Source organism: Varanus komodoensis, unplaced genomic scaffold, assembly GCF_004798865.1.
Source record: "Varanus komodoensis strain SLA01 unplaced genomic scaffold, ASM479886v1 scaffold1, whole genome shotgun sequence".
Classification (NCBI taxonomy): Eukaryota; Metazoa; Chordata; class Lepidosauria; order Squamata; family Varanidae; genus Varanus; species Varanus komodoensis.
In genome coordinates, this window is record NW_025335268.1 from 135,288,911 (window position 1) to 135,312,973 (window position 24,063).

Here is a 24,063-nt window from a genome sequence, read left to right on the forward strand (position 1 = left end):
GCAATAGTTAGGTGGTTAACTGGGGTTGCTATTCTCAGAGTTGCCTTCCTCAGCTGTTTCCCTCCAGATGTGCTGGTTTGTACCTGCTTGAATTTCCAGTCAGCAGGGGAATTATCGGAGCTGCAGCCTAACATGCCTAGAAGGCGCCACAGTCCTAGCAGACTATTTCACAGGTTTCAAAGCCAGATAATTAATACAGACAAGCAGATATGGCATTATTAAATTAAATCAAAATCAAAATTAAATTAAAGATTAAACGTATGACCATGTTTAATTTCAGTGTGGTTGTGACACCATCTAAAACACCTCTGCTTAGATGCATTTAGTACTTCTTTGTTCAGAGTCTGTATTAGGGGTTTGATATTTGATAAAGTAACTCTGTGGTCAAATTCCAATAACAATATGTATATTAAGGCAGCCTTCCAAAGCTTGATGCCCCACAAAAGTTTTGGACATCAACTCCTATCAGTCTTAGCTATCATGAATAATAATCAGGGATTCTGGGAGTTGTAGCCAAAACATCTGGAATGCAGGAGGACAGGGAAGTCTGTATTAATGTAACAAATATATGTTTGTAGCATGGCATCAACACTCGGAATATTAAATGGGATCTGACTATATATTTTTGAGTTGGTAAAAACAATCAAGGCATTCTCAGGGTTTCTTTCTCCATGTAGCAGGACATGGACAGAACATTAACTAACAGGTTACTTTGCAGATACTCTTGGAAGGAAGAAAAGCGAAGGAGCCCCCTGTACATTCCAGTGGCACAAAACCAGGTCAGCATAAAAGCAAGCAGATTACTTTCCACAAGCAGTTCGGAGGGCTAGGGCCTGATTACTGGTTGCACAGCAACAAACCTGATCTCACCATAGGCTGAATAGGTCCCAACCAATCTGCCTTTTTGTAGGTTTCCCATATTTTCCAAACACTTCCTCATTATGCTGACACTTTAGGTGTTCATTTAAAAAATAAAAATAACTTAGCTATATACTTAAATATTCTAATCCACAAGAGAACCATATTATTCTCTCATATAAAAATTAGCAGAAAGATTCTATTTAGTGTCCTATTTGCAGGCGTACTGCCCTATCACTGATTATATTTAAATAAAATGTGCCTTCCTTGTCATTTCCAGTGCTTTTGATCCCAGTTGTTTGAAGCAGACAAGAATCTCTCAATGTTGTACGATGGCAGCTTTTTCTCCATTGGTATGCTTTTCTCAGAATTAAAACTCCACCTTCTTCTTGTGGCTTACTTTACTCAGTTCTCCCTAGCGGCAAGCTACACATCACATTCACCACAGACTGACAGGACAAAAATATTGGTACCAAAGTGCTTTCCATTAAGAGAGGGTCTTAGCCAGCGTTTACTTTGTGATGGCCACTTGCATCCACTGCCTTTTCCTTGCTTCTTCAATCTCTTCTTGGGCACTAACTTCACAGTATACAAAGAGAGATAGCTCCAATGTTCTGGGCTTAGCCTTTGCATAACAGTTATTATACAAAGGCCAAGTGCAATATAATTTGTGTATACTTAGATGTTCCATTGAATTCAGTGGGGCTTACTTCCAGAAAGTGTGCATTGGACTGTAGTTGAGGAGAGCAATTGGATGCATATTGACTCAGAAGGAAACCCCATCACGTTCAATGGGATTTAATCCCAGGCAAATGTGTACAGAATTACAACCGAGGTGAAATATACTCCAGAGGTAAACTGTAGTATGACTGGCATTAGAATTTATGTAAGGGTTGCATTTCTGTTAAGTTTGTAACTTCTCCTTCAACCTCTCCTTATCAGTTGCTTACAGCTAGATACGAGTAGACTGCAAGAATGAAAATTTAAGCTGTTGGGAGAACAGGGGCGAGCTTTTACTTGCATGGCGCAGCTAGCCGAAAACTAGATTTCCATGAAAAAATGCATCCATTTTCTTCCACCATTGCTATTTAGAAGAATTTTTATTTGTCAAGCCAAGAACCCAGCACTCTGGGCTCCAGAGGTAGAACTTCAGCTCTAGAAGCACCTGCCCTTTCATGGGAGGCAGGTGCACACACTGGAAGTAGAGGCTATTCTATACTTCTGCCCTCCCTGGATGTAGCTGCCTTCTGTGTCCAGATGTGCGACCTTGTCAACCTGCACAGATGCCTATACCTGCTATTTAAGGGTTGCTGTTCAAGCTAGCCAACCAGAGGTGGCTCATCCTGTTTGAACTTCCGAGCACTCCTTGCTTGGTGAGCAACAGGTAGAGCAATGGGTTTCTTCTAGTGATGTTTTTCCTTAGCAGGAATCTGCCATTCCTCTCCTTTGGCATTTGGAGGCACACTGATAAAGGACAAGCAATGGGCTACAGTGCCATGATGCTCAATTTGTGATTGTGAAAAATCCCTGTGAAAAAAACTACTAAAAATAAAAGCTTGCTCAGTATTCACTCTACAGTGCTCTGTGGAAGCTGTACATGCTGCACCAGGTCAAGCCTCAGGACAGTAGCCAGTCCATCAGCAACACTTGCTTAATTAGCATAGGAGGAGGAGCCGGGGCAGGGCAGGGCAGGGCAGGGCAGTATATTCTGGACAAGTAGGCACAATTGTCATTGCAAGTCCAGATGTGGCGTCATTGGCATCTGGCAAAGTGAACTTGAGTTACCCCTTTGTAAGCATGGGACAGATAGAAGCAAGGCCAGCATCAAGGGTATAGAGAGGATCAGGCAGCAGCCAAGTGCTCACATTCCATGTACTGGCACAAGTCCCCTGAAGTTACTCCTCCTCATCATCACTGCCATCTGCTTGTTCACCAGCCTCTCCCTCTGGCTCATCCAACAATGGTGGTGGTGGTGAGGAGGAGCTGCCGTTGCTGACTTGCTCACTGGCTTCTTGCCTCCCAGGCAACCAAGTGGCAACCACGAAGAGGAGGAGAAGCCACAGCAGCTGATACTGAAGACACTGAGAAGAGTCGATGAAAGAAGAGGTCCATGGAGGGTGTCCCACCCACAGGCCCTCAACCCCCTGAACCAGCCTTGGATGCAAAGTATTCACAGATGACTAAATGCAACAGTAGATTAAAAGAGATGCTCCACTACTAGTATCCAATTTGGAGAACATTTCCATGCCGCTGTAACACAATGCCATAATCCCCAATTCCTTTCCTGGGATGAAGATGGCAAAAGACCAAATGTGATGCAGCCCTTGGAACATGGGTTTTCCTACTGGCCTCAGGGGCCAATAGGGATAATTCCTGAGAGGAACTGCTCTGCTTTGACTTCCTTGCTGATAACAGCAGTATGGCCCAGGACTGTGTCTTGTGTCCCTAAGCTGGGATACAGCAAGCATGGATGGAGCAGGAGCAGGTGTTAAGTTGCAGGCTGATTGTTTTCTAATCCTCTTCAGAAGATTCAGCCAGCACAAGAGTTTCAGCAGCAGGGAATCTACAGCCTCCAGGTGAATTGAAGATGTTTTGCTTTGTTTTTTAAAGTCTAGCCTTGTGAACAGTGTGCCCTTGGGAGTGGAGGTTCAGCTGTAGTTTCCTGGGCCACCCAGTGGAATAACAAAAACAGAGATATCATCTCCAGAGCCCAGCTTGTCATTGGCCAGCCTCCAGCCACGGTCTTTCAGAACCCCTCTGGACCTCATCACCAACTCTTGGGCTACCATGGTGTACCTGGGGGAAGGGGAAAAAGAGCAGATCAGCCAGAACCCACACCCAGATCACAAGAGAAAGGATGATAGGGTATGCTGGGATTTCAATATGCGCTGGGGTGTGTACCCTGTTTACAATACTTGTCTCATTCACTTCATTGCCTGGCTGAAGCAGGAGTGCTAACTTTGAAGAGGAAGCAACAGAGGTTGTATCTGAGCCCAGCCTGTCCTCCACTTTTGGAGCATGTTGCTGAAGTGGGCTGCAACCCGCCACCAGAAACACTGGAAGCATCTGTGGCAAACTGGCTAAAGTACTGTGGTGAGACCTAGATTGCCATGACACTGATTAAGTGAACATTTAGACCAGTCATTTGCTTCCAGACAAAACTACTTGGAATAAATTATTTTGCTGGGAGTACTTTTCAGAGTTAATGTAGCACCTCTGCATTCCTTGATATACCTCCCACCCTCAGCTTCGGCCCAGGAAGAGCAAACTCATCATAAAATCCTCCACTCTTCTTTAGTTATCTCCAGCAAACCTTCCCAAAGGTTTTGCTTGTAGGTATTGCTTGCCTGCCTAGATGCTCCTCCATTTTCCCTGCCTTACTCCTTCCCCATTTCTCTCATGCTTGTGCTCTCTCTCCCCCCCTCCCTCCCCCCCCTCTCTCTCTGTGGTTTAGGCTCCCTTACTGACTCTGGCATCCTGACTCCACCTCCTTCTAGAACACTATAATTATCTTCAGAAGGTGAACACAACTAGGCTAGCAGAGTCTCTCACATTACCTCAGAGGACTGTTGTGTAGCTAAAGGGTTCCCGATTCCTTGGGGACAGAGAAGGCTGCTGCAATGAATGAGCTATGCCCACATATTCTTAAAGGAGGAAGCTTTTCATTTTGTAAATGATCAAAAAAAGTGTTTCTCTTTCAAACATTAAATGACGAACTACTGTTTATTTCTTAACACTCATCACATAAAGATCTGTGCAATGAATCCCCAGCCTTTTGTCTCTCCAAATCCCTCCCTGTGCACCTGCTTTTTTCAATAAATGAGGCTGCAGATGTGGAATTACTCTGGTAAACATGTGCCTGGGACCCTGTGGAGGAAAGTCTACTGCATGGAAAATAGCTGTTTAAAGGTTAAGGAACCCCTCCTTTTCACTGTCCTAAACTACAGACTCCCAAGGCTGCATTTCATAAAAAGCTCTTGGCACTTCATCCTACTCATGTACGTGTAACCATAAATTTCTCCACGAGACACAGAAACATGACACTTCAAGGGGTCCCAGAGATAAGAGAAACAAAAGCCGCCTGTTATGAAAGAGAAAAGGAGCAGAAGTGTGACCAGACAGCAGATAATGGACACTCAGCCTCCTAGGAAAGAGTTCCTGCTTGACCACTCATATGCCTCCTTTGCTGTCTGCCCCAGTGCTCAGGTAGGAAATCTTGCCCAACTCACCTGCAAGGGTCGTTGGGCTCATAAGACATAAGAACATCGAAAACCACATTGGCCACCTCTTGATCTGTGGTGACATCCCAGAGGCCATCAGTGCCCAGCACCAGGACATCATCTGGACAGTGCTCAAACTGTGTGAGGTCATAGATACGCACCTGCCGAAACACCACAGAGAGGAACTTCATGGGTAAATCAGAACAAGGAATTCTGCATCCATGGAAATGGACATTTCATAGCTGCTGTCTTTCAAACAGCTGTGGCCTGAATCACTGGCAACATGGTCTTCTGGGCACAGCTGCACCAGCATTGATGCAAGTGAGTTTGAACTCTGGCACTGTTTGCTTCATGAGCACTTTGCATTTGTGACTTTGGAGGTAATGTCAGTTTGCTCCTGCATGAAGAGGGATCATTGTTTTGTCATCTGGGTAAGATTGCCCTCAACATCCCTGTCACTGTGTCCTATTCCCATGTTGACCAATCCCTTCCAAATGTTCGATTTGTTTGATGCTGCTGTCTCTTACCCTCTCAAGCACCAAAATGAGCAATCTCTGCCACTCTTCAGTCTTGTGCACTTGCCAGTTAGAAGCTGCCTGCTTAAATGATGCCAATATTTGTGAACTTCTGCCTGTTTCAAACCACGTTCTTCTTGCAAAGCAAGAAGGCAAACTAACAGGTAAAGAGAAAAACCTGTGTGGGATCATTTGAACATCTAAAAGGTTGTATATTCAGATTGACAATGAGTTGTAACCAATGTTTGTCTAACTTAACTTCCGTTCATTTCAGTGGGCTACTCTATGTGGGACTAGTACTGGCCACGACCCCATAAGACATGTCATGATTGTTGCCTCAGTTAACAACTGCCTCTAGAAAAAGTCATTTGGGATGGGTCAAAGGACTCATCATTCTGTAAACCAGCTTTCCCTAACCTGGTTACTTCCAGGCAATTTGGAATACATTCCCCATCTTCCCCAGCCAGCAACTGGGAGTTATAGTCCAATACATCTGAAGCCTGGGGAAAGCAGTTGTACAGAATTACATTATATGGGAAGGAATCTTCCTCCATAGCTAAGAGCTCGGCATAAGAGCTCACATAGGCCTAGGCCAAATAATACTTAGGCAGGGAACTTACGGCTGTCTCCTCTGATATGACAGCAAGCCTGAAAGGCTGCCTAAAAATATGTTATATATATAAAATAAAGTGGTGGGGGATGGTGCTCCAAACACAGAGACCCATTTATAAGGTCGAAGTGGTTTTCTGATCTCGCAGTTGGGTGTCTGAAATATCCTGTACTCATCTGGATCCTGCCTAGTGCCATAGGACCGTGCTACCTATTCCTGCAAATACCTGCAAATACCTATTCCTGCAAGTTCTGACATCGAGGCATTTCAGAACACATGAATGCCTGGTGAGCTGGGAGTTGCAGAAAGAAAAAACTCAGAAATACTCAAATGTAATTTCCTTTTTTGAAAGAAACAGAAGAAAACAAAGGAGATCAACCTTTTAGGGCAAAATGTATGCTAGTGCAATCCTTCAATCCACAAATTCAGAGCTAAGGAACAGACCTACACTAAAGACAGCAGCAGTAGATGGAGCTGCATGTGCAGTGTTGTACAGGTCTTCCTGCTAATCTGTCACTTTTTTGTATTCTTTGCAAACTTCTAACTTGTATTCTTGTATTGTTATATTCTCCTATAACGCTGTTCCTCTATCAGCTCCACTGGCTCCCAGTTGAAGTCTGGGCCCAATTCAAGGTGCTGGTATTAACCTATAAAGCCCTAAATGGCTTGGGACCAGAATACTTGAAGGAATGTCTCCTCCCCTACAGGCCCTCACGGCCCTTAAGATCGGCTAGAGAGGCCTTCCTTCGGGAACCCTCCTTGAAGGAGGTCCGGTCTGGAGGGTGTCTACCTGGAGGAGGGCCTTCTCCGCGGTGGCGCCCAGACTATGGAATGCGCTCCACAGAGAGGTTTGCCTGGTGCCAACTTTATACTCATCTTGGTGCCAGGTCAAGGCCTTTTTATTCAACCATCATTTTAATAATTAAGGCTTTTTAGATGTTTTTAACATTTCCACAGTCACATTCTTTATTCTTTTTCTTTCTTTCTTTAGTTATGAAACTGGTTGTTAAGTTGGTTTATTATATTGTTTTAATTATTGTATCATTGTATTTTATATGCTATTTAATCTCTGTAAGCTGTCCTAAGCCATTCATAGGAAAGGACGGGATATAAATGTTTAAATTAAATTAAATTATTAAATTAAATTAGTTCTGATGTACTCACCTCTGGGATGCAGGACAGGAAAGGTTTGATGTGGATGTTGGAACTGTACACTTTGAGATCATGATCTCCCAAGCCTCGAGTCACTCCAATGGTTGCCATCATTCGAGCCTAGAAAGAAAGGAAAGTTAGAGCCAACATTACTTCTAATGGGACGTTGTAGGACTTTTTTGTGCAAACATGCATAGGCTTGTTCCTTAAAGAGTGTAGTATTAAAACTGGTATCTACTTAATAAGGGATTCATTTTCCTATGAGGAAGATGAGAAGGGGTAAACCATGCTGTCCGAGGGATTTTGGGAGTTGGTAGTCCAACACATTGGAGGGCATCAGGTTGAAGAAGGCTGGAGTAGACTGAAAAGAGTGCTGCAGAACCCAACAGCTGAGTACTTTACAAATATCTAAAGTTAAAAGCCTCTTTCTTTCTTGGCCATATTCCTTGGGGGTCAATCTGCTGAGAACCACACACGGAAGGCTGAAGTCAGCAGCAAATAGAGCCAGAATCACAAATGAACAGGGCTACTTTCTCTCTCCTTTTCTGGCACTCCTGTCATCCTCCTCCTCCTTCTTCCCCAGCCAGTGAGCTACCGGGGAAGGGACAGATTGCTTTTTAAGAACATAAGAAGGTCCATGCCGGATCTGGCCAAGCCTTATCTAGTTCAGCATTTTGTTCATGTAGTAGCCAACCAGATGAGGGCAACAGCATCCTTGTGGTCATTTCCCCCAGTAAGTGCCATACTGCTACTGATCCTGGTGTCAACATATAGCCATCATTAGCTAGTCTTATCCTCACTCATTCATTTATTGATCTGTACATTTTTATACCATGCCCTTTTTAATGAGGTGTCCAAGGTGGCTAACAACCCATTTTGAAGCTGTGCAAATTCTTGGCTGTCACTATTATTATCTGGCAGCAAATTCCATAGTTTAGCAATGTACTGTGTGAAGAAGCACTTCCTTGCAGGGCTTTTGAAATAGGAATGGCTTAAGGGATGAAAGCTCTCCATCCTAGGAGAAAGGAGGAAAAAACTCAAACCCAGTAGATCCGTTTGCTGAGTGCAGATGTTTATGTAGAGTGCCTCTATTAGTAAATATCTGCTTCAAATTCCAGTATGTCATACTCAAACCTGCATTTTATATCTACCCCATACTCTTATTTCCTCCGATAACTTGAAATGTTCCTCATTTCCCAAACACTTCCACATGCCCTCAGTAGTTCACCTTTTTACCCTCTCCATACACAAGTGGAAATTTCAGGTCATCTTCTTCTATCCTTTTGTATGCCCTGTTTAGAAAAAGAAAGATACAAAACTTCTTTAGCAATACAGGTAAATGTTACCATCCTCTTTTACCTGTTAGAGCCGGAGTGAACAGAAGACAGACTGGAATGTATTAGCGGTATGGGTGATTTTTAGTAGACCAGCATAGGATAAGAACATTACAAGAGCTGTGCCATATTAGACCAAGCGGCCATCTAGTCAAGTATTCTGTTTGCACAGGGGCCAACTAACTGTCTATGGGAAACCCACAAGCAGGACATCAGCACAACCATACCTGGTGCCCATGTTCTCCAACAACTGGTGTACTGAGGCATACTGCCTGCCATAATGGAGGTACCATGGGGTCTAGAAGCCACTGATAGCCTTCTCCTTCATGAATTGGTTCAATTACCTTTTAAAGCCATCAACATCAGGGTTCCCGATTCCTAGTCTAACAATGGCAATAATTAAGGGCACGGTCCTATGTATATTTAAACGGAGAAACAACTTACAACTCCCAGTATGCTGACTGGGGAATGCTTGTAGTTGTAGGACCTTTTTTTGTCTAACCATGCATAGCATTACACCTGAAAAAGTGTTTTTCTTCTAAAATCCACTGCTGAAGAAGAATATCTGGGAGAAAAGCAGAAGTGGATTTTTGTGTGGAAGGACTTGTGGCCTTGCTTCTGGGATCAATCACAATTTCTTTGGCTATTCAGACATACTCTGTTCCCTTAATTCTTAGAATATGTCCAGCCACTTGAGCAAGTGTTTTGCACTTGGCTTCTGTTTATACTTATCAAGGTTCCAGAGAAAGAGAGAGCAAACTAGATTCTCAATCATATGTCTGCCTACCCCTACATTAGAGAATTTCCAGGTGCCCAAATAAGAGCAACTGAATGCTGTTTTCCCCACAGCAAGCAATTATCAAGCCAAGTCAGTCTCATGTCATTTGGTCATTCTCTTTAGAAATATGCACACATATATACGCACACACTCATACATAGCCACACTATTAACATCACATTGTTATCTTTGATCAAACAGGATTTTTGAAGTACTACAAAAATCTGTTTATGTAATTGCTGGATTAGTAGTAGTAGTGATGATGATGATGATGTTCCCAGCCTGAGTTATATAACAAGAAGGAAACAAAGAGAAAAAAGATTTTTCCTAATCCCAGTGAGTAAGTCATGGAATGTCCTTTTTCTTGAACTCCTGAAAACTTTTGAAAAATCAGTGTGATCTAAGGGTTACCAGCCATTCATGTTTTGGTCCCTGTAAAGCATCTTCTTTCCCAGTTCCTTTTGCTGGATCCTTCGTGGGAACTCAAGGTGAGTAAACTCATTTCCCAGCAACTCAGGACTCAAATATCCCTGTGAGAGACAAGAGTGAAATTTAGTTGCAAGCTTCACCTGCATCTTCCACACTGAGACAAAAGATAGCCAACTGCCAAACTCTGGGGGAGCACTGAAGAAGAATCCTCTGGGGGAGCACTGCAGAAGGGACTTCTAAGCAACGGAACACATACCACCCGCAAGGCCAGGGAACTGCAATAAATAGCTTGTCTGGAGAGAGGCTAAGATGTTATGCTTTGCTTTCCATATGTTAGCTCTGAAAGCAAATGGGTGTCTGTGCACAGAGACCGTGATTTCTCTCTTTTGCAGGAAAAGAACTGGGTCTTATCACACTTTCAACTCAGCTGTTTCTGTGCTTGCCCACTTCTCTGAAAGATTGTATCTCATGACAAGATGAAGCATGGAGAGACAATGCACAGCTGGGGTTTTTCCCACAGTCTCAACAAGCATCTGAAATGGAAACAGAAGCTGAAGCTGTTAAGAAGCAATTTAGGAAAACTGATAGAGTTGGCTCTGTGTGTCTCTTTCTCTCTCTGTATTCTGCTCACAGAAATCACACTCCCAATCTGATAAAAGGTTTTACTATGGTAATATTCTCTCTCAGTCTCTCTCTCTCTCACACTCAGTGAGAGAGAGGGAGGGAGGGAGGAAATACAAAGGAAATTAATGCGATGCATTCCAAAGGTATATTTAGCATTTGTGGTTCTCTTTCATCCTGCAAAAGGAAATCACCTTCTTTGCCTGGCTCATTAACGAGCCTTTACTTTTTAGAGAGGGCTTCATGACTCTCATGACTTGTCAATGTCCACAAAAGAGGATATTACTTAAAAAGCCAACCTTCAGCCAAGGGGCCCACCAATGTTTACCCAGAAGGAAGTCTCTTCATTCCACAACCTTCTAAGCCTAGAGCCAACAGACAGAAAAGCTGGCAAAGATTGGATCAGTAGGTTCTTTAAAAAACATACCTTGAAAGGGTGGCAAAGTATGCACATTTGCTTCCTGTACTTATGAGTCTGACTGCTTGCGATTTTGACAGTAGAGTGTAAAGGGGTGTAACTAATCCATATCAATTAATTTTAAGCATGCACACTATTTACAACTGGGACTGAGCATTCAAGTGTCAGGAGGTGAAACACAGCGAACATCCCATGCTTTTTGTTTTCTGGTAAAAAACATAGCTATGGATTACACAGATCAGGTTTCTCTCTTGCAGTGAATGATTAAGATCAGTATCACAGACCCTGTTAGTACACGGCAAAGGACCGTCACCACAGCACTACTTATGGCAAAGGGCTAGACCTATAAAAGGGGTTTGGTTTGAACCCTTTGGGGGAAGTGTAAGATTGGTTTTCGGAGTGCTCAGTTTCTTTATCACAGCTGAAAAGGATCTGTTACTCAATTCCATTTCCTCCCTTCCTAGGCAGGGTGACTGTTTGGCTGTAAGAACAGCAGATATTCTTACCAAACACCATTTGGTGCTTTGCCAAGGAGATGCACATGGAGCCAGGAAACATTGGCCAGCTTGTGCTCACTCGGGAACCTCTGCACTTCACCGGGCTTCTTTCCTTTCTGCTGTCTTAGGAGGGAATTCCTGTTATACTCAAACAAGTTTAACAGAACATTGACTACTGCTGCTAACAGGGAAGTGCGGCTGTGGAAGTTGGCAAATAGGGTATGTAGGAGGGGTCTGCTTACCCCGTGAATGCATTTTGGGAAGCAAAGTCAAGTCACAGAAAGGAAAATGTGGGCGAATAAAGCATTAGCATCCCTCCCCTCTGCCACTGCTTCTAACTGCCCCTAAAGCCGTTTTCCCCTTCCAATGCCAGTTTTTGTTGTTGTTTTTCTATGTGCGTGTAGTCTCATGCTTGAAGCCTTTCAAATAGTGGAAAAGAAAGCAGTTTTCTACAAGCCAGAGACAAATGGTGGCTAAGGAACCGTGAGTGTCCTTGACTCATCATCCTGCACTTCTCCGTAGTACGGCTTTTTCCTATATATGTAGGCTGAATGCTTTGATGGACATGACCCATTTTTGGGGGGGGGGGTGTATAGTCCTTGAAACTATACCTTGGGGATCATTATTACTATAAAGGCAGAACATCCACTCTTCTAAAAACTCTGGACCAAATTAGACATGACATTAATCGAGTAAATGTAGGTGATGTACATTTACATTTTAAAAAAGAAAAGAAAAATAGCAGTTTTTGAAACAACAGTTATGAAAGAAACATCAAGAGTGCAGGGATTGGTGGGAGAGCATAGCCTCCACCTTGGCAAAAATGCCTAAAAGGTTAGTGAAGCAGGACTTTTGCAGAAGCCACACTGATTCATTTCAGCAGGGCATGTACTTCTGTACTACTAACTTTATCTACTCTTTCATCCAATTTATTGAAAACAAATGTTAAGCTAATCAGACTAAATTGATCTCCAGAATCCCACTGGATCCCTTTTGAAAATATTATTGCTCTGCTGCCTATTCTCCAGATTTCTGCTCCAGAGATCTGACAACTTTGTTGGATTCTTTTTCTCTTTAAATGTGCATAGTTTTCCATGTACCCTGCAAGGGGGTGCTGTTCAGAAATGTAAGGACTGTACAACATCCCCTGGTTGGGAAACTAGTTTGTCCTGTTCACTGCTACCCAGATTTGCTTAGCTAAAAATTGTGTTTTAGTTAGCTGACCCCACAGGCAGTTGTCTTCTTCAATCAACTCTCTGGAATGCTGGAAGTCATTGTTAATACAGATTTAGCATCTCAAGTGTACGCCTAGATGGATTAGTTTTGGCTGCACTAGCTTGTGGTGAAGGTGGTGGTGTGGTGATAGCAATGGCAGATTAAAAAAATACATACATCAGATAGGAAGAAAGTTCTTTCTTACTAAAAACTGCAGCCTTTGCCTCTCTGTCTCTGGAGTAAACTCCCTGGACATTGGAATGATTTCCCCATTACGGATGACAATGGCCCTGCAATGAAACATGGAATGGTGACATTAGAAAGAGAAAGTGAGAGAAAAGGGACAGCATAGAAGGACTAGCAGCAGATACATAAGAGGGCAAAGGGATGCAGTGTTAGCTAAGAGTACTGGATAAGGGGAGGGGCCATAGCTGAGGGGCAGAGAACCTGCTTGTCAGGTAGGGCTGGAAAAGAATCCCACCTGAAACCCAGGAGAGTTGCTGTTGACATTACAAGGCCAGACAGACCAGTGTTCTGACTTGTAAAGGCAGCTTTCTATGTTCGTGTGAAATGACAGTTTTCCATGACAGAACATCTCTGTGAAGGAGCAGGGAAAGCACAGATATGAAAGGTGGCACAAGCGTATAAACTGGGCAGCTGACAAATGTCACAGATCAAGTGGTCTAAGGCTGTCATCCGCCACTGAGTCTCTTCCTATGGGTGTGGTTGTTCGTGGGTAACTGCAGGGTTCTTGTTCTGTGCTATCTTACATCTTCCAGACCAAAGATCTGTCAGTCAGAGAGGCTCCTGTGGCCTACTGTCCACAAGGACTGCCAGAGAGGCTCCTGGAAAAACTCCATTCCTGGCTGTAGCGCCCTTTCTTTCACTAATTTAGAATTCCTTCCTGCCTTGATCCAAGGGCTGGTACTGGATTTTAATTGGTCCTTATTTTATCCTTCTAATGATCCTGCACATAAATTTAGGCTGAGGCACAGTGACTTGTCTGGGGCCCCTCCATGATGCTTAAGGATTAGTAAATGCAGTCAGGTCTGTCAAATCTCATCCTAGCACTATTGCGCAGGTGTCACTGGGAGGATCACATGAAATCAGGCAAGCAGGGGGTGTGCAAGTGGAGTTGTCAGACACAGGCATCCCTGGTCCTTCCCATAATTTCCAGAATTTTCTCTAAAAGGCAGAACGTGGGAGACACATTTAATAAAGTGGGCTCCATTTCATGAAAGCTTATGCCAGAAAATACCTATCCCTTAAGGTGTATACTTTCTTATCGTCAGCTAGCTGCAAGAGATGAACATGGCCAGCATTCCAGAAGTTAGGAAATTCTTGGTGGTCTGTTTGTCCTCACACACCTAGCAGGACTAGTACTGGGCTTGGATAAATAGAGCAGTGTGTGAGTGTGGCTGGGGGGAATCCAGAGCAAGAACATTCCAAATGGTGGGTGTTTGCTAATGATGAGGGCCATCAATAAGTTGTGTAAGGTACAAACTTGTACATGTCTAGACACAAAATGGCGTACAACTCCCAGCATGCATCTGTCAGCCATGAGAAAAGAAGCATGGTCGATTTCATGGATCACCATTCACCAAACATTCAAATCTCCTGCCAGTCTATCAAGTGGCATCCAAGCAACCCTACTTATTGGGGGATGCAGGAGAGAGAAGGCACAGGTTCCTATGGCTGAGATCCTCTACCTTGCTGATGGCCATTCATCGAGATCCAAGAGTCATGCTATGGATAATGACAGCTGCATTTTGTGTTTGTTTTGCATTGCATTTATACCCAGCCTGCCTACCTCTTTCAGGGAACCCAGAGCCACTTTCAAGGTTCTCCTTCTCTCCATTTTATCCTCCCAATAATAACCCTGTAAGGTAGGTTAGGTTGAAGGCTGAGCGGGGACTAGAATCCAGATCACCCACATCCCTAGTCCAACACTCTATCATACCACACTGGCTAAATATCAGTGCTGGCTGGATTGAAAAAACGTCTTTGATGGAAACTCTGATGGAAAGATCTTGTCATAGACTTGAACTCAAATTCGTCACTGGGTCAAGCTCTGCTCCGCTCATTATTCAGATCAGAATAAGTGGCAGTTCCAATGCACTCAACCTACCCATCTTCTCTTCCACTTGGCTTGTTTATAATGCCCACAGAAAAGGTCGTATTGGTGTTTCAGTGCAGAACCTTGAAAAAGGCTAGCACGTACATGCAGAAGAGAAAGAGAAGAAGGGGGACACAAAGCCAAGACTTGCTGGCTTCATAAATTGCAATGGTCCCCCTAGTTCAGTAAGCAGTACCCTCATTACATTCATAATTTCTTGTGTTAAAGTTTCTGCAAGACATTTAACAAGGTGCAAGGCACCCAGAAATTACTGATAGTCCAGGTTTAGGACTGAGCCACTAAAAGCAATAATACCAATCCACATTTTAGCAAGGGGGTATTGACACAAGAGACTGAAATTAGTTTAAGGTGCAGTCCCATGCATATATAGACAGAAGGAAGTCTTCCAACTTTTGGGGGAATGCTAGAGGTTTGTAGGATAGTTTCCTGCCTAAACATGCCTAGGACTGTATCCTTAAAACTATTCCTGAGCCTCTTCTCTGTGTTACCCACATGAAAGGTGCTCTACAAGTAGGAGGAGTGGTAGAGCCATACCGCTGCCTCTGCCCTCAGTGCTCTATGGTTCCCCAGCCCCATCCCTCAAACTGGAAGCTATGATCATAATGCATCATCCTGTGTGCAATTTGGAACCCTGCATGACCTGAGCACCAGGTCCTGCCAATGCACACGGATTTCTTTTCTTTTTTTTCTGATGTCCACTATTTACATTCATTTATATTTAAATTTAAAGGCCTTTACAGCCATGTGCAACCAATATCTAAAAACACAGTACCACTGAAAACTTATTACAGTCATTGTCTCAAACACTGGAGTTAGACCCCAGAGTCGGGTCATGGCCTGCCCTGATGTGGGCTGCAGTATTAGCACCCCAGTGTCCCTGTTTCATCCATTTGGTATCTTTTAAGAGAGGGAGGACATATCGACATATAATAACAGCAACAAAATTAAGGATGAGTCCCATATTGCAGTTCCAGGTTAAAAGTGGGTCTGAACAGGTGGGTTGCCTTCCATAAAAGTTTTAAGCCTCTCAACAGTTGAACAGCCTCCTCTGTATATCATTCTGCCCTTGCAGCATGGAACTGTGCACTTAACCAGTCACAGACTCCACAGATACAGACATTTGGACCCACTACTTAAAGCCTTGCCTCCAGGTGTTTGCTCCTATTGACGGGGTCATAGCAATTGTACCCTGCCTAGCATGGATCACCTCTGCAACAGGCATCTTCACAACTGAACAGCTGTGGACTGTCCGCTGACCCCACAGGGCTGGAGTCAATGAAGACTAAACTCAGCCCTCCAGTGGGGGTTACCAGATCTGAGCAAGCTTAGTATATTTACTATAATTATACCCCATCTTTCTTCCATGGTTGTATTCAAGTGGATGACATAGCATTCCCAAGCCCTGATCAGATGTGCTACTGCTTAGCTTCAGCAAAATGACCACAACACATGCCCTGAAACCATGTTGTAGAACCCTCTCTCCTGCTGTCTGGGTACTGTCTCATTTTTCATTGCAAAGTAATGCTTTGGGGCTAGGCAATGATTACATAAGGGCAGGAAATATTCTGATACAAAGCTTGCGTGTCTCTGCCTAATGTGGGACAGCAGAGGAATAAAAATAGATTTAAGTTGTTGCATTATGATAAAGAATCCTGAACACTTTGCAGAAGAATCCCTTTAAGAACCTTGGGCCGAATCTAAGAATTATATGTATTAATGTTGTGAGGACTAACAAAAATTGCTAACAAAAAAGGACATTTAGAAAGATGGAAATGGAGTATCTTTGCCTGAGAAGAACCTCTGAAGCCAGTTTCAGTACTTCATGGCACTAAGAGCTTACCGAATCCATTGCAAGGGCAGCATAGAAATGTGTGCACCCAAGAACCAAATAAATAAATACATCTTTGAATGGATGCTTCCTCAAAAAGTTGTGTTTGGCTGAGTGTGTACTTACTGATCTACCCAGAACTGTCTCAGACTTCTGCAGGCAGTTGTCTTTAGGTTGCATCCAATGCTACTCAATGCCAGTCCACTGAAATAAATGGGAATTCAGTTTGGCTGACATTGGATATAGACCTTTCTTTGTAGATCTACATGAAAGGCAGGTTTCTTCTGGGCTCCCCTCGGTCATAGCAAGGTTACTTGCTCATAAGGGTGTGTTCCCTTCCCTAACTCAGTGGCAATGATTGTGATAGTCTGCAGTTTACTTCTGCGTGGCAAGTCAAATCTCATCCTTCTGGTAACACCATGGCTGGGGCTGACATGACCCAGCAAGCAAAAGAGAAGCCTCCCAGGCCCCCTCCTACCTACTATCACCTGCATTGGCCACATAGAACTTCCCCAGGAGATAAACCACCACCAGGGCACAGCAGCCTCCAGACACATGCCGGGTCACCCGTTCCTGCTCGATCTGATTGTCCTGAGGAAATAAAAAACAAGGCACAGGTGGAACGTGGCTTCCTGACACGAGGAGAAGACAGGGCTGTGACTGAACTTGGGAGAGAAGACTCTATACTTTTTGCCTTCTCCCAGTTTCTCCTCTTCTCTGATTTGGGTTGTCCTGAATGTCAAGATATTGTCCAATCTTAAATTCAGTTCATTCTGAACTTTGACAATAAAAAGAGTTTGCATGAAAATTTTTATATATTCATGTATGCAATTTTGCCTCCTGTACACTTTCTGTGAGGAATTTTGAAAGTTACTTTCATGCATAGATGCATGTTTGTATTCATTTTCTCCTAATCTGCACATTATTTGTAAGTATTCTTTTTTTCTGCTTTTGGATTGGAGACCTCCCTTGCAAAACTGAGAAAGTGTGAATTTTGAAGGGGGTGAGTTTTGGTTTGCCTACTGGTTTGAAAGTACAAAATGAGATAAGGACAATGTAAACTGAATGGATTTCTCTCCCATCTCTGAACTGGCTGCTGAGAGTACATGTATGCATCAAGTAATCCGTCCCTTCATAGTGCCTCAAAGGGTCACTTCATTGCCCAACTGACTCCTACTGCACTTTCCACAGAATCTAAGCCTGGCAAGATGCTTTGTGCTGAGGCCCAAAGGACACACTATATGCAAGTATACAGAAGCCCAGTAGTCTGTTTTAAGTAAGGAAAAAGACACTTACAGTTTGAATTATGAAAATAACCAAGGACAAACACCGCTTCGGTTGAATGGTGGCCATTTATATATTACAAAAAGGAAAAGGGAATGTCAGAGAAGGATGGAAAGAGGCACAGATTTGCATTAAATTTGCACAGGCAAATTAATTTTATGTGCACAGATGTCCATTTAGAATGAATTATTTTAACAAACCATAAACCAGGCTTCCTCAATCTGGTACCCAGATGTTTGAACTGCTGTTCCCATCTTCCCAGACCAGTGGCCATGCTGGCTGAGGCTAATGGGAGCCGAGCACAAAACATTTCAAGGGACCAAGTGGTCCAGGCCTGCTATAAATGATCTCTGCATGTATATAAATCCCTTTACGATCGTGTGCATCTGATATTTTCCCATTCTCTATTTGTCTACAGTACAAAGGCAAAATCTTGGGAATTAGTTAACCCAAGTGTATACCATTTACACCTGATGTGATGGTGTCCAGGTACTCTGCACTGTGTTGTTTGAATCTGCTAACTGATGACTCTGACGACTTTCTGAATCTAAGAAAACCTCTGGAATCCTTTTACAAATTGTTTAACTATTTCCTTTTGGTCTCCTCTCAGTTTCTATTCTGCATTTGCTTGTTCCTGTATTGTGGCAAGCAAACAGAAGTATTCTGAGATCTATTCCCTGTTTTATTAACAGAATTGTATCTCTTCCTCCATTCAACCCCACCAGCATGTCTCGTCTGCTGTGAAAAGCAAACAATTCCCACCTTAGACAATCTGCTTTGATTCCTCCCTCCACTTTGGGCCAACCAAGACATGGTGCTAATTGTATGTAAGCAATTACTCAACACGATTATTTTCTTTAAATAGCTGACATGGGGATGGGAGGGATGAGACCGCAGCGTGCTGGGGAGGAAGGCTGCGCTTTTCCTCTTGTGCTGCAAGCCCAACAAAACCACCCCCGCCTAAAGCTGCCATTGGTGCCAATTGGGAGCATCCCTCTTAGGTCTAAAAACAGACTTGAGACAGCCTGGATGAGCACATTTCCTTTCCAGCAGCCATGCCTCCTCTGAAAGGGATCCCTTACCAGATGTAACAGTCACAGTAACAGGTTGACATTTGCATGGCTTTAATATACAGGTTACTCTTTGCAGAGCAAAGAAGCATGTGCTGTTCCAATGACATCATCTGTCTGTGAGTGCTAGTGTCTCATCACAAGATATTATCATGGTGTTTGAGTATCGTTGAGGAAGTTTCTGCCCACACAATGATCCCAGAATGCACTGGGCATTCTTCCAAAAGCAGGCCTGGAGAAAGATCTTTAAAACAAAACAAACCAAAACCAATCAGAGCACAGTAGAGCTATGCAGAACTAATAATTGCAACAGAGTAGAAAAGAAGAAGGCAAAGAGACCTCTGTCTATTTTCAAAGACTAAAACTCTGTGTTAGTGGTGGCAAAACAGCAATAACATCTCACTGATGCAGTTCTGGATGGCTCAGCATATATACGTAGATGTAAACTCCGCTTGTTTCAGATACATGAGTAAAAGATTTCACCCTAAAGCTCCCCCTGATAAAAGTGAGCCTTTTAATTCTTCCGGTTACTTCAAGGTCATATTTTCCAGCAATGTCTTGGACTGCTTTCTGCATGACAGATTGTGACAGATTGTGGTTACCTGTGTGAAGCTGCTACCACAGCACGTTCTTTCACACATATCTACTTCTATCTCAAGAAGCTCAGGCTGCCTGAGATGCATGTGGGTGGGAATGAATGATCTCTAATTCTGGCTCCATGACAGTGGCAACGCAGGGAAGAGCAATCGCGAAACAGCTGTAGCTTTTCATGCAGAAAACCACGTATTTCAATTATCTTAACTGATGATTAACTCAGTAACATGGTTTCACTTGTAGCTTTTATGCAAAGCCCCACTTCTGTTTTATTCACAAAGAAAAAGAGAAGAGAAAAGCATCTCTAGAAAAGAACTGATGCCCACATCCTACCCAGGCCACTGAATTTATACAGCTGAATAGCTCATCTAAGCTCCTCTCTGTTCACTGGGTCTCACCAATCAAGCCTGGCTTGGATCTAAAAATAAAAATAATAAAAAAGAAAGAATAAAAAAGAAAGGGAAGGGAAGGGAAGGGAAGGGAAGGGAAGGGAAGGGAAGGGAAGAACAAATCTTACTCTGGAAACATCCATATCATAGAAAAACTTGCTTGAAATGAATTCCCACTATTCTTTATGGTTTTATGAAAGGGTGGTGGAGATCACAAAAAGTTTGCTCAATAACTTTAGCAAGCTAAAAATCCCAGGGTCATGGGAGAAGTCATGACTAGTGTAAAATGGTCCTGTGTTGATAGTGTATGTGCTTTCTGTGTACTTGATTCCCCTGGCAGCTACAGAATCAGGGCCAAACATTTACAGGGCTGAGCTGCAGAGGAATAGCCAACCAGAGAGGCTCCTGGTCTGCAGCTAGGTAAGCAAATACTCTGTCAGACTAAAATAGTCTGGGGTCACCATGTCAATATCTTGGCTGCAAAAGGAAGTAGAGGCACATTCCTGATGGAAGTCAGCCAGGCAGGATCGGAACATATCCCTTTCGCTGGTGCTCTCTCCTGTTTGCATGATTTCATGTCATGCCTGTCACTATGGAGGCTGTGTGGGGTGATACAAAATTGTTCTTGTGTATGTATTTAAATTTCTTCCATCCCCAGTCCCAGATAATGTAATATGGCCATGGCATCTATCCTTATCTTGTTTAAAACTGTGAGATAAGCTAGTGAATAATTTGTCCAAGGTCATATATGCAGGGATCTTTAATTTCTATTTTTTACCCTTGTATCTTCCATGTCCAAATTCAACCTTTGACTCCACTCCACTCCACTCCTGAGCTGGGATCAAGCTCAAGTTACAAAGAAGGCAGGCCCAGAATGAGATAAGATGGACTACTTGCAGATTAAGCCGGTCCATACGCAACATTCCAAAGACTGCACCAGGCTACAAAATGGATTTGGGACCTTTGTGAACCTAGAACAGCATTCCTCAACTTAGGCCTTCGAGATATTTTGTACTAGAACTCCTAGTGTCCCCAGCAAATGGCCATTTTGGCTGGGGATTATGGAACAGGTAGTCCAACACATCTGAAGGGCACTGGGTTCAGGAAGACTGCCTATAGGATTAGCTTCTTTTGGTCAGCATCTCCCATTCCCCAGCTCACTCACCATCTGCTTGAATGCATTCTCAATGGCTCCCACCACCAAACTCTCATGGGAAATGACCTTTTCCATATGAAAGCGAGGCAATGCACTGTTTGGTACCTCCACATCTTCTTCTGCCAGAGGAGCCTTGTTTGGTTGTCCTAGAACTGTTCTGGAACCCTCTGGCAGGGCAATTGGAGGCGGGGATGGGTCTTGTAAGATGTCTATCACGTCTCGGAGTTGATCACGGATATGGAAATGAAGCAGCTTGGAAGCCATGATTGCAGCCCCACTTCCCGCATGTCCATCAAACAAGCCCCAGTAGTAAAAGCACAGCCCTTTGCTGCCCTGCAGAGGAAGGAAAAGGAATGAAAGATCAGATGAAAGAACTCTCCTGAAGAAATGCCAAAAGAAACAACATTCAGTTTTAAAAGGTAAGAGACGAGAGTCAGTGATGCTCCGGCACAATTCTGCAAGCTGTGCAGCTCAAGGTTAAAGCAACACTCAGTTCCTTCTCTGCCAGGGATTAATTAACCCTGCCTATGCACTTTTGTGCACAGGCTTCAAGGAACATTCTTGTTCTTGGTTTCCTAACCTCCAGCACTGCAATATTCACAAGTGTGTGGGTAGGTGGCACATGAGTGAAGTGCACATACTGCAGATTCATGCTGTGCTCACTTCTGCCTGCTATGCTAGACAATGGGCCAGATGAGACCCTTGAAGAGTCAAATGTCTTGTGTGAACAAACCCTTACTGGCTGGTGGCTGGGGTCAGGAGAAAAATTCAGGCCAGAATTTTCTAGAACTGAAAATTAATTTTCAGACAATGCTGCAGTCATCATCTTGCTCACCCCTTCTGAACCTCCAAGCGTTTCCTTGGGAGTTGGGTTATTCCTCAGGTTGCGTCTCTTTTCCACAAACACTGCCTCACAGCAAGCTTGATCCTCATTGTGCTGGCTCTTGCCAGCATTTATCACCCTGAACAGGACAGAGAAAGGCAAACAAGTGGAGCAAAGGATTAGGAATAGGTGCTTTGAGTTGATCAGTGGACTTAGTTTTGTCTACGCATCCTCAGCTCTTGTACAATGAGCAGACAAAATGGGGACACATTATTGTTATATTGTCACTATTTTAAGAAGTAGAACCACAACTAGCATACAAGGTAGTCCTGGGTGGTCACCTGACGAGGGCCCAGCTTGACAGAAGCCCACTGAAAAGAGCCCTCTGGGCCTACTTCTGTTCTTCACCATTGCAACCTTGTTCACCTGCCTCCTATTCTGGCCAGACAATTGTGATGATGAGAAAGACAAGCAGTGGATGCTACTGCTGACTTGCTCTCTGCAAACATACAGTAACAATCAGAGGAATGAGAAAGGGAACTGTAGCAGCTGTTGCCAGTGGTGGTGAGAAGGTAAAACTCCCTGTGCTTGTGGTCCATTGAGGGCATCTAGGCCAAGGGCCTGCAGAAGCATGGAGCCAGTGTTGACTGGAGGACAATCTGAGAGGGGACTTGTACACCAAGAGTGGATTTGCTCAGTGTACTTTGGCATCTTGGCTTCTACTTCATTTTATGGAAGAACTGCCCCTTTTCTTACCCTATGTAGACCTTCAATAAACAGCTTTTCCTAGCTTTTGTAATGTCTATTAGTGAGAAAAAGAAAAAAAGAAAGAAAGAAAGAAAGAAAGAAAGAAAGAAAGAAAGAAAGAAAGAAAGCTGTGCTTACACCAAAGGAAGCTCCCTCCCTCCCTCCCTCCCTCCCTCCCTCCCTCTCTCTCTCTCTCTCTCTCTCTCAAACCATGTTCAGCAATTAAGATAGCTTCAGCTCAAGTGAAATTACATTATGTTCCTGGCTTCCCAGAGAAAGCTATTGCTTCAGAACTTTGCTCAAGCCTTCTGAAGAAGCCCAAATCTCTCCTGAAAGTGGAGTCCTTCAAGACAGGCAGCAGCCAACATATCTCACAGCCCAGAACTAAATGAGCAAAATGAAACATGGGTTCATAATCATGGTAGTTAAACAGGTTCTCTCTTGCAAGTTTTCCTTATTTTCAATAAATGAAAAAGAGCAATTCACGTTCAGTTGCAAAACCCAACTTTGTGGGGGGAAGCTGTAGAAATGTAAAACAGGAAGTCTTCCTGGACAAGATTTTGTAGCAATACTGAAAGAAAAGAGTTTGACACTGCAGAGGTGTGGTTGGAACAGATCTCAAGGGATTTTAAAAAATATTTTTAAATATATTATGTGTTTCTGAAGTAACACAATTTTTAAAAGAACAAAGAAGTGTAGAACACATAGAAGTGTGTGAAATGCCACCTTTGTAAATGGCTAGACTGCAGCTGCTCAGAGAACAAAGATTTTTTTCCAAGTTTTTTGCTTGTAAGCCAATGGCACAAGTACACTGCAATCTAGGCGGTTCAGACTCATCCCAGACTTAACGTTTCAGTACCAGCTGACTAAGCAAACAGTGACAGATGAACTTTAAAATAGCTTTTCTGTGGCACACCAAGAAAGACCTCTAATTCAGACCTTTTCTTTTATTTTGCTCAAATAAGCTCACTATGGGAACAAGGATCCTATAATGACCAAAATCAGTGGGTTGGCTCTTGGGGTTGATTTCCTCCTATCCCAACTACCTCCCATCTCCATGATCACTCATTTAGGGGACACCCTACCATGCATGCACATCATTATTGATACTCATTTTATTTTATTTTTACTTTATATATACAAGAAAATGGGGTGAGAAAAGCCATTTCCCCTACACCATGATTCCATACTTGCATTTCTGTTTAAAGCCCAAAAGCTCAATTCGAAACACTTTTACTTGTGGCAAGATTTCACTCCAACACTCCAGTTAAGCCTGCTTAAACCAGTGCCCTAACACTGGGCTCCCATGCATGCTGGGGTGAATTTCACATAAGCACTGTACAAGGGGCGGCATAGAAATGTTATAATAATAATAATAATAATAATAA

The 24,063-nt window shown here is 43.4% G+C and overlaps 1 protein-coding gene across 1 annotated transcript in view; it reads right to left on the reverse strand.

The window, feature by feature from the left end:
• Window positions 1-1,939: 1,939 nt before the first annotated feature.
• Window positions 1,940-24,063, reverse strand: part of PPM1J (protein phosphatase, Mg2+/Mn2+ dependent 1J) — a 45,214-nt gene continuing 23,090 nt past the window's right edge. Inside the window, exons 2-10 of the mRNA XM_044447326.1 lie at window positions 21,941-22,067; window positions 21,115-21,438; window positions 17,091-17,203; window positions 12,853-12,937; window positions 9,879-9,997; window positions 8,584-8,647; window positions 7,368-7,475; window positions 5,088-5,239; window positions 1,940-3,654 (exon numbers count right to left, since the gene is read on the reverse strand). Of these exons, the coding sequence (XP_044303261.1) occupies window positions 3,507-3,654; window positions 5,088-5,239; window positions 7,368-7,475; window positions 8,584-8,647; window positions 9,879-9,997; window positions 12,853-12,937; window positions 17,091-17,203; window positions 21,115-21,438; window positions 21,941-22,067 (1,240 nt within the window). The 3' untranslated portion in view covers window positions 1,940-3,506. The remainder of the gene's footprint in view (window positions 3,655-5,087; window positions 5,240-7,367; window positions 7,476-8,583; window positions 8,648-9,878; window positions 9,998-12,852; window positions 12,938-17,090; window positions 17,204-21,114; window positions 21,439-21,940; window positions 22,068-24,063) is intronic.